The sequence below is a fragment of the Amaranthus tricolor genome, chromosome 1 (genome assembly GCF_026212465.1).
Source record: "Amaranthus tricolor cultivar Red isolate AtriRed21 chromosome 1, ASM2621246v1, whole genome shotgun sequence".
Lineage (NCBI taxonomy): Eukaryota > Viridiplantae > Streptophyta > Magnoliopsida > Caryophyllales > Amaranthaceae > Amaranthus > Amaranthus tricolor.
Window position 1 is genome coordinate 12,189,502 of NC_080047.1, and position 11,453 is coordinate 12,200,954.

The following is an 11,453-nucleotide window of genomic DNA, read 5'->3' on the forward strand; positions in this document are numbered from 1 at the left end:
CTTTAAGATAGTCAAGCTCTATAGGGTCTTGTCTTAAGCAGTCTGTTAATGCCTTGGTTGAGTTGATACTATGCGTGTTTTATGAGAGTTTATGTTTTGAGAAGAGGAATGTGAAGACCTGTATTCTACCCAAGAAAACATGGTTCGGGTTGGAAAAGACGTAATGAGATTAGGAAGTATAGGTGGAAAATAAACGGTTAATATCTTTACTTGTGTCTTATGAAATCATCTTATGTTGTTGTATAACATAATATTACCTAGTAGTTGGCCTTCTTATATTTGATGCTAGTTACTGACGTGTACTTGTTTGTGTTTATGTTTGATTGTTGATTACTTTCTATGATTGTCCTGCTATGACACATTGGCCTTTGGTCTAATGTCGAGCAGCAGAGGATCATAGACAGGCGTAGCAGGTATTGGAGCTTCTTTTGCATTGCATTGCACTGCATTAGGGGAGAGTGATGAGGGCGAAGCATAATCTGTGTCATACCGTTATCTTTCAATTTTGTAGCTCTTGTTATCTTTTGTAAACTTGGTTGTATATGTTTTGTTATGAGGCCTTGTGTCCTCCCTTGTATATTTGTAGTTCCACTGCGCAGTTTATAACTCTGTATGGTTTTAAGAAGTTAAGTCATTTTAAAACGCAAGCGTCGACACTGGAACCACGATCCATGCTTGACATGTTGATTTGAGAAGCCGACGACGAATCATTCCGCCGTGGTGTGAGATTTTAAAGGCAATGATGCCTTAGATTAGTTTGAAGTTTTTATTGTGTTAATTGCTCTATCACATGTTCGATTTTTAGAAGAGATGTTGCTAAAATTTCCACTCTCCTTTTTAAAGTTAATATTTAAGACTTATCCAAATTCTTTTCCTTTCTTTTATGTAACACCCGAATTTCCTCCCGTCCTTTACGGTTTTGGTTTCGTACAAGGGGTCGGAAATTCAGAGGTGTTACAAAAGTACAATCAATTTGTGCACTCAAGTCACCATAAATCTCAACAAATTGAAATGAGAATTTTTTAAATAATGTGTTAGTATGTAGCAAATTTATAGAAACAAATGAGTACTTGTACACTATATCAAAAAGCATAATGTTAAATTAGAGTTAAAAAATAATGACACAGACAAAGCAGACCCTGATTGTAGTGTCCTATGATTGAAATAAACTGGGTACAATAATGATGATGACAAAAACAGAAATTCGTAGTACTCAGTGACATCCAGAGTTGTGAACATGTGGAACACACAATACTCCCTCTTAAGAAATTACAACAATTGTATATTAATACAAATATTAAATCATAAATGAAACTATTTAAATTGAACAGATGATATTTAAAAAAATTAAAATGTGTAAAAGAATAAAGTGATAAAAACATTTCTATAAAAAAATTATATCAAAGTAAAAATTTCCATAAAAAAAAATTAAAGTGATAAAAACATTTCTATAAAAATTTATATATCAAAGGAAAAAAAAAATTAAAAAAATTATAACAATCTCTTAAAATTCTTGAGAGCATAAAATCCAAAAACACATTATTGATAAGTTTGATGCCATATTGCTATTTGTGAACTCACCTTTTTAGTTTTATTTTTATTTCATTTTCCCATGAAGTTTTCTCGTCATGGTTTAACACGTCGGTTAAGCAATAATCTGACACGTGTCAGATTCTGAGTGGAAATGCACGTGAACATGCATAACAGCTGTCAGTAATGTTAAAAAGGTTGACTTGTTTAACACTGTCAGTAAAAGCCATTTAAATTCGATTTTATTTTGTATTCGTTGATTGTTTTCCATTTTGTCAACTTGAAGCAAGTTTTTAGAGCATCATTATATTGTACACATATTATTAAATACGACAAAGCAGTATAAATATTCATATTGCATGAAGAAAAAAAAATGTAGATTAGATGAAAAGAGAAAAAAAGTTTGTTGGTGATGTTCGGAGATTGATTGTGAAATCGTTGTCAACATAAAAATACGTAGTAAGATAAAAATAACACCTTTTAAAAAAAAACACAAAAAAACCACATCTATAATATAATATGGACATATTAAGTACATAACAATTAAAATAAGTATATAAATTAAAAAGGATCGGAGTTACTTTCTTTTCATCCGTAACCTATTACATATTCTACTACGCTTTTTAATGGAAGTGATCTAAAACCGACTTGAATCGAAAAAAAACCAATCAAACCAGTACAGGTTCACATTCTGTGGGCCAAACCGAACAAACTAGTCATGAGCGATTTTTATTTGAACCGATAGCCAATTCAAAATCTCTTAATCTATAGTAGCATGACACAAATAAAGTTTTCACACAAGAGCATCTAAAGATGAAAGTATTTCGATTAATGATAAATAATTTTAAATATGAGAAAGTTTTGTATGAATTTAGTCCATGTTATTTTACTTGTATTAATCTTAAAATACAATAAAAAGATAAGTAATTTTCCTTGACAAATACATTGAACTATAATCATTGAAAAATAATTGTTATCATTAAGCTAATAAACACTAAAATATTTTAAACCAAGTCCACATCAGACTTTTATCCAAAATCATGAGAGGTTTGAGCATGTTCAACATGTTCGACCATACAGAATTTCGAAAAATTAGGGACCTTAATATTAAATTACGTAATATATATTTAGTATCTAAAAAATACAAAGTCATTAGAAAAATATCGTAATTTTTTAAATTATTACAAGGACTTTCAAAAATTTTTCAATTTTTGCTCTGACCCTATCCAAACATTGGGGTCATTAGCTTGTTTCTTTGAGGGTTCTAGTTGAACATGTGAGTGTGATTTATACTTGGATATTGCATGTATTTAAATGCATCATGTCTCCTTTCTACTTCGAATATCCTTCATTTTCCTCTACACAACACAACTCATTATTATTCTCTTTTCTCCTTAAAAATTAAGCGAAAAACTCTCATTTCTTTCATCTCTATAATTCCCCTTATCATCTCTCTAAAAACCGAGCAGGCGCGCACGCACACGCACACATATAGACACGGGATCATCAAAAAGAAACAGCATGAAGCATAGATTTTTGTCATGTTATCTCTTTGTTTTCTTCCTTTGTGTTGTAGCATTTTCAACAACAAATGCCCGTGTACTTGCTTCTAAACAAGAAGATGAGATTGAGAACAACACTGTAATCCCCCAACAAGCTTCATCACCATTTTTGGAAAATAAAGACTCCATTGATGTAAGCTTCTCTTAAAATTTAATTTTATATTTCATATGATTTTTTATGGTTATAAATGATACTCTCTCTTCTTTTAATGTTTTTTATTTATTTAAAATATAGAGAGGAATTGATAATGAAATTAGTAATGAAGGATAATATTTTATTAATAGTAATTATTAATGAAAATAACAATGATTATTGTTGATTGAATCATGAAAGGAGTAAATTAGTGAATTTAGCAAGGAATAAGAGGGGTTATTATATTTTTTTTTAAAAAAGAGGGGTTATTATAAAGAGTAAAGTACATATGTAATGTCTTTTGATAAAAGGGTGTTTGATTATTGTGTTTTAAATTTCTTTTTTCTTTTTTTTTTGGTTAGTTAAATAGCAAAAAAAAAAAAGATGTTTATAGTTAGTTAGAAAGCTGAATTTTAAGCTAAAATAAAAAAATTACTCTAATTAGCTTTTTTTGTTAAAATAGCTTTTTTGTTGGTTTTTGGGTTGTTGACTCTCTTTTTGTCTAATAAATAGCCAACATCTAATACCTTAATTTATCAAATATCTCCATAAATAATTGACTTTTTTAACTAACTTAAAAGCCAACAAAAACAATCAGCATTTCCAGTTAGTCAAACAAACTAACTAAAAAACCCAACAACCAATAACCAACAACTAGGTGCCTAACACCCCTAAAATATATTAGACAAATAAAGTTATTTTTGTAAATAAAAAAAAAAAGAGATTTAAAAGTGAAAAGATACATTTCTTCAACATAATATCAAATTATGAAATTTATAATAAAACTATGTTTTATTCAATGGTATCTACTATCTAGCCTTGTTCTTGTTGTATTAATTTTTATTGCTTTGTTTTAAAATAATTGATTTATATGAATAAAGAATGAAACATCTATATTCTTAAAACAAAGTTATAGTCATAGTTATATCATCAATAAAGGGAAAAAAAGTTTCAAACAGACCACACTAGTACCTCTCAAACGAGAGACCAAGAGAGATGTGACGTCATGATCACTTAAGAGAAAGTACTTTGTAATACACAACACAAGCTGGACTAAAACAGAACCATAGAATTAAATTAATATATAGCAAAATACAATAAGTAAATAAATGAAGCAAATACAATTGAATGCAAATTATAAAGTTTTGATGCATATGTTTGTTGTTGTATGAATTATAGGAGCTGATGGGAATTGAGATCTGTGAGAATGGAGATGAAGAATGCTTGAAGAGAAGAATAGTTTCAGAAGTTCACTTGGACTACATTTATACCCAGCATCAAAAGCCATAATCATATAATTTATAACATAATTTCATTGAAGGAGTGTAACATCTTATTAATTCTATAAAATTTTTCCTATTAATTTCTAAATATCCCAGTATTTTAATTTAATTGCTATATTTAATTTTTTAATTTCTCTGTTAAAAATAGATTTGGCAAAATAAATGGGACTAACATTAGAATAGATTAGTTTGAGGAAATATTTGACCCCACTCTGTAATATATGTATGCAAAAAGGTTTGAAAGAGTTTTCCTTTTCTTGTCAGATGAGTATGAGCATTGAGCTGGCTTGAAGTAATTTTCCTTTTTTTTTTCTAATATTTTGGGAGTTGATTTACAATAGCATCTATTGTCTATTAGGAGTATTTGTTATCAATAAATAATTTATGTGCATCCTTTGTATTCTGAAATCATATGTGTACTGCCTACATCCTATTTTAATTTAGTTCATTTATAAAATATTCGTATTTTATGAGATTGTATTATTATGAAACAAATTTATATAATTAATTTTTTTTTAATTGATTATTTTAAATATTAAACAATCACCTTAATACACTAAATATACATAGATTAGCCCAATTGAGATGATCTCACCATGAGACTGTCTCATTAAAAAAATTTATAATAAAAATAAAGGTCACGAGGTGTTACGTCAATTGTCGATTTTAATGATGAGAATGGTAAAGATAAATTCGTGTGCGGTAGAAAATTTCTTCCATTGACACGTTCAACAGTTATGTTTATTTTACTTTAATCATGTTATTTCCTTAAAATTAATTCCAATTATTTAATATAATAATTAATGTTTGTAAAAAGTTATAAAATGTTTTTCCATCTTATATTTTATTTTAATTCCTGTATCAAATCATTAAACACAAAATATAAAAAATATTTTCAAAAAAAATGTTTTTTCCCGAAACAGACTCCTAACACACAATGCAAGTGGTGAGTGGTCAAAATTTATTCTTCGGGAAAAAAGGCATGAAGCCACGTACATAAAAGTATTGATTCTCTTAATTCAATTCCCCCATTAAAAAAATCAATTCTGATTCATGGTGTTAGAAAATAATATAAGATTCTAATAAAATTATTAAAGTTAATTATTTCTTAAAAATTGTATGATATCTTTTACTGTTTCTTTTAGTATATGAATATATCATTTTCTTATTTATAAGAAAATTTTTTAGTCTATATCTTTTAGTTTGTTAATAAAAATGTGTTTCCTAAATCATACAATCTAACTGTAAAATACACGTGGCATTCTCATATTTGTTTGTTATATGGAATAATTTTTACCAAAATTAATCTCGATTTATTCCCTAATATATGAGTATTATATCACAATAAAATTTGTTCTTAACATTTTTTTAGAATATTATATTTTTAAATTTAAAGCTACCTAAGATTTCCAATTAAAGATTATTAGAATATGCATTTGTTTTTTTATATTGAAGTTTTTGCTAATTAATAAACTTTCTTCGTTAAAATTTTAGTTTCCGAAATATTTAATCAAGAAACAAAAGATACATGATAATTAAAAATAATTTTAAGAATGACAAAAAATTAATACGATAATATTGTTGGATGATTAATCAAATTTGCCTTAAAAAGTACGACATCTTTAATTAATATTTATATTAAGAACCAAAATTTTTTTATTAAAAGCATTGTATATTCTAAAATTCTCTATCTATTTTACAAGAAATATTATAATGGTATACTGATGATATTTAGTTGTATTTCTATTTAAACTTATATTTATATATACTTTAAAAAAAAACTTCGTTGCATTACACGAGTTTTTATACTATTTTTATCATAAATAAAGATAATTAAATGTCGACCAAATACATAATATATAAGCAATTAAATAAACTAATTTTAAAAACTCAGTTTTTTTTATCTAACATATTTGTATAATAATTCTATAGAGATAAAGAAATGGAAAAAAAAATCCAAAATTAACGAAAGTGGAGACAGGCTTAATATAAGATAATTAGATGAGCACATATATTAGTCAGAATTCATCATTCAAATTAGTGCACACTATTATTTTTAAAGGGAAGAAGTGTAGAAGTATTTAATAGAAGTAGTAGTAAGAATTGAAACATAAAGAATGGTCTATGAAAGAAAAGAAAGTACTTCATATTTGTAATTAAAATTATAGGCATGCAGAATAGGAGTAATGGTCTAATGGTCGTTGCAACTGTTAACCAAGTCAACTTAAACAACAGTTGGGAAGTTATGTCAACTCAATTTAATGATAGGACGCTGTTAATCAGAGATACACCTCGTTAGTCGTCCACAAAGTGCGTCAAATACAAATAAAATGAGAATTAAAATGTGAGTAAAAAAATAAAAACAACTACTCTCTTCATAAATTGTCTCTTTGACAGACGTATTTCAAGTCCAACTTATTAAAGATTAATACTTACTTACCGTATATTTAACGCCTATTTCAATATCGTAAATGTCTAATTATATCGTTCTTCATTCTTACTTACAATATTTTAAAAAATATATAATAGGCCGACCCAAATAAGAGATGATCTCTCAAAGAAACCGTCTCTCACGACAATTTGTGAAATAAAAAATACACTTTTAGTTTTTATAGTTTTTCTCGTTTATCTAAAATGAAAATTTCACGAAGTTTTTCCGAATCTTTTCATTTTAGGATATCTTTTTGCAAAAAAGATAAACTCATTTATCAGACATTTTATTAAAGGGAAATTATCAATATTACCTTTGAATTTGGCACTTTATCAATAGTATCCTTGAATTTTGGCACTTTATCAATGGTACCCCTAAGTTTTTTTATTATCAATGGTACCCTCGTACTATTGAACGTTTTACAACTGTAACCTTTTTAAACATTTTCAGTCCAAAACTGTTAACTTTTTTTCTTTTTCTTTTACTTTTCAATTCAAAACATAAAAGAAAGTTAACAGTTTTGAACGATTTTGGACGGAAAAGGTTAAAAACGGTTACGGTTGTAAATAGCTCAATAATACAAAGGTACCATTGATAATAAAAAACTTAAGGATACCATTGATAAAGTACCAAAACTCAGAGATACCATTGATAATTTACCTTTATTAAAAGAGGATTACATATTTACCTTCCTAACTCCAAAATTATTGATACCCATCTAATGCATAATTTTTCTTAATGGAATCTTATCCCTCATTATTTCTTTTTTTTTTTTTTTCCATATTTCAAATAGAAATTAAGAATAAAAAAAATCAGAGGAAGTAGAATGTTTTATTGAAAATCAAGAAAAATATGTAAGTAAGATTAAAATCAAAGTTAAATATATGAACGGGAAGTTATGAAGTGTGTGCACTTCGTGTTTCCCTATTATTATACTGTAATTAAGATAATTTTTTCTCATAAAAAATATAAGTTACTTGTATAAAAATAGTCACAACCTAAATCATGTTAGAATTAATCATTGTATTTAAGTAACCAAGAGTATAAATAACAAAAACAAATCCTAATAAAAGTATATTATGTTTTAACCATTTTTAAATATCCAATACACTAAATAATATTTATTTAATAAATAAAATTGAAAACATTTTAAATAATTGAAATAAATGAAATATAATATATAGTTTTCTAATACATTAAATCGATTTGACCCAAACAATAAAACTTAATTAATAGGAATAATAATATACTCAAAATAAGAAAGTAGTAAGTCAAAGATAACCATACTAACAATGACATCATCATTAATTTTTTTGAGGAAAATTTTTAATGAGAAAGCCACATATAAGCATTTTTAAAAGGCCCTTGGTAAAAATATTGGCAATTTGATAGAACATGAAGTACACGAACATCCCCACATTGCACTTTTTCTAGAACAAAATGTATGTCCATCTCAATATGTTTAGTGCGTTGATGGTGAATTGGATTGCCCGACAAATAAACAGCACTAACATTATCACAATAAAAAAGAGTGGCAGTAGAAATGGGAAAATGAAGCTCAAGAATTAAGTTACGAAGCCAACAAGTCTCAGAAACAACATTAGCCACACCACAATATTCAGCCTCAGCACCGGACTTAGAAACCGTAGGTTGGCGTTTAGTAGACCAAGAGATCAAATTATCACAGAGAAAAACATAATAGACAGAAGTAGAATGACGGGTGTCAAGACAACCCACCCAATCAGCATCGGTGTATGATAATAGAGAAGAGATGGAGGACTTATACCATTTGTGCATACAGATTTTAAACTGTGTTCTGTTGTTGCTCTACTGGAGCCAACACACTAATTGGTGCACCTTCAGAACATTTATGCAGGTACCAATCTTAGTAGTTTTCAATAAAGCCCTTCTTTAACAAATGATCTCTAACGACTTCTGGAGCAAACAGTCTACGGTTATCACACAGTTTACACGGACGTCTAACCTCATCTGGATTTTTTTTCTTTGTAAATTGTATAAATTCTTCGACCCTTTCTAAATATCTAATATTATAAAATCCTTTACAACTTTGCTTATACATCCAACCTTTTTTAACTACGTAAGTCCATTACTCTGCGAAATAAATAGCCTGTATAATATTAAAACAAAAAAAATGACAAGCGTAGCAACAGCTTTTCGGAGTACCAACTAAAGCGACTAAAAGCTGGTCGAAAGTTGGTCAGTACCTGAAAAGCTATTTCCCATAATGAAGCTTGTCAGAGCATCTTTGACTGAATTTCAAAATTTGAAATTCAAAATTCCTACTGATCAGCAGCTAATCGCTGGTCGGAATCTAGTCGGTATATTCTTAAAACAAAATTAATAAGCTTTTAGGACGGCCATTTTTTCGTAAAAATTAAAAGTATTAAATAGAAATAGTAGTTTTTCTTAAATATATCCTCGTATGTACTATAAAAAAAGTGAAAATGTTAAATATATGTTTCTCAAATCTAACGAAATTCAGCATCGTAAATTTTACTTATTGGTTTTGTTGCAACATCAAATTTTACTAAGATTAATTTGTGAATCAGAGCTTCAAAACTGCGCTCTTATACGAATTACAGCCTTAAAAAATAAACATACAGCCCGTAATTAGCACAAGAGCGCAGTTTGAAGCTCCAACTCACAAATAATTCTTTTACTAATTTTAGTAAGATTTAATTGTTGCAATAGAATGTAAGTAAATAATATGATGCTGAATTTCATTAAATTTGAGGAACATATTTCACTCATTTCTAACACATTTTTATAGTACATACAAGAATGTAATTAAGAAATGGCTGCACCTATAATTATTACAAAAAATGGCTGCACCTAAAAGCTCATTAAATTTTTTTTTCCAAATTAAATACAACATATATTATAACAAAATAAATAATGCATATAGCTAAAATTAAATTAATGAAAATATAACTAAAGTTGATAAAACGATAAATAATGTAATTAATAGAAAAAAAAACATACCTTGATAGTATTAAGAATACTTGTTAATTTTGAGAGATAATGTAAATACAATAAGTTTATATGAAAGAAATTAAAGTATTTAAGAGAAAGAAAGTTTTATAGAGAGTGAGATGTGAAAGGAGTGAAGAAAAATTATTTCGTTGGTTGAGGGTATTTATAGAAGATCTCTTCCGACTAATCACCGACGACCTTCCGACAAACTGCTCCTCTCCAAAACTTCCGACAAACGTTGCTGTCGGAATTTTACCAACAAACTTTTTGGTCGGTAATAAGTCGGAAGTTCCTACCATGCAACGGTTGGTAAGAAGTAAGTCGAAACTTCCAACTATTTATAATTAGTCGGAAAATGCCAACTGATTGCGAATAATAGGTATTTTTAATCGAAACTTTGCGTTTTTTTTAGTGCAAGCCGATACAAAAATTTCACTCAATTGTCAAAAGCATCATAAAGCATGTTTAGAATCATCACCAAACACTTGTACGACACCTAATAAATGCTTCAACGATTACCAGATAAGCAATTTTCTATTTGGTAGGATTATAACTTAAATAACATATTAATAGGAAAAGACATCAAGCTTTAATCATTCAATGTAAAAAGAAACGTAAAGCTCACTCGAAAGAAAAAAAGAATAGCACTTGTATCTATCCACATAATGCTAAAGTTCTTTTTGGTAGGAATATGTTTGAAAATCAAATGATAAAAACAAATTCAAAGCGACATTTATTTTCGGTGGGAATGGGCGAAAAATGAAAATTTACCAAAAAAATGCCAAAAACATACTTGTTGGTAAATTGATACTTTTGAGATTATATTGCAATTATTTATAGATAATAAAATTACATGTAATTTTCAATTTATTATTAGTGTTATTTTTTATTCTTTGAAATATTTCAGATATCTTTTATAGTATAAATTATGATTAATAATCAATCATTTAGCAGTAGTTTTGAATAAAACGGTTTCTTTAAATTCAAATGATTACAGAACTGATATGGATTATGCCATGAGTAGGGCATGTATATATCCTCTTTAATTAATCAAAAAACCAAAAAGAGAAAAATAAATTTGGGCTGTTTATGAAACAACAAACTAAAAATAATATCGCCGTTGCCGGGGATCGAACCCGGGTCACCCGCGTGACAAGCGGGAATACTTACCACTATACTACAACGACTTTATTATTCATTAATGTTAACTATTATTATATAAATAAATTACTGGAAAGACAAAATGACAGCGTACATTATTGCATAGAAAATTCATCCTCTGCAGTCTACCGTCTCTTACTAAAACTGTGTTTCTAAAATAAATGGTTTGCCCTTTTGTATAATTACATCATTGATTGTTTATATATTGTACAATGTATTTAGAGGGCTTCAAACTGTTAGGTCATGCAATTCGTCACATGATCATCTTACTCGTGTGGACACACCCATCAAATATTACAAATCTATAACTCACTATTTTGGCAATATAAGATCTTTCTCACATATGAAGTATTTCCAAC

General features: G+C 27.9%; 1 protein-coding gene and 1 non-coding gene across 2 annotated transcripts; one reads left to right on the forward strand and one right to left on the reverse strand.

Moving 5' to 3' along the window:
- The first annotated feature begins 2,860 nt into the window (after positions 1-2,860).
- On the forward strand, positions 2,861-4,981 carry LOC130827098 (putative phytosulfokines 6). The gene is made up of 2 exons (XM_057692720.1): positions 2,861-3,225; positions 4,405-4,981. The coding sequence occupies exons 1-2, from the start codon at positions 3,052-3,054 to the stop codon at positions 4,513-4,515; spliced, it is 285 nt and encodes a 94-aa protein (XP_057548703.1). The 5' UTR covers positions 2,861-3,051; the 3' UTR covers positions 4,516-4,981.
- Positions 4,982-11,048: 6,067 nt separating this feature from the next.
- TRNAD-GUC (transfer RNA aspartic acid (anticodon GUC)) lies at positions 11,049-11,120 on the reverse strand. Its single transcript has one exon. It is a non-coding gene; the product is annotated as a tRNA-Asp (tRNA).
- Between the last annotated feature and the right edge of the window lie 333 nt (positions 11,121-11,453).

Bases quoted from the DNA above. Each gene is read 5' to 3' on its own strand.
- LOC130827098 (XM_057692720.1), top strand. From the start codon at position 3,052: ATGAAGCATAGATTTTTGTCATGTTATCTCTTTGTTTTCTTCCTTTGT. The intron at 3,226-4,404 runs GTAAGCTTCTCT...TATGAATTATAG, and splicing joins AAAATAAAGACTCCATTGAT to GAGCTGATGGGAATTGAGAT.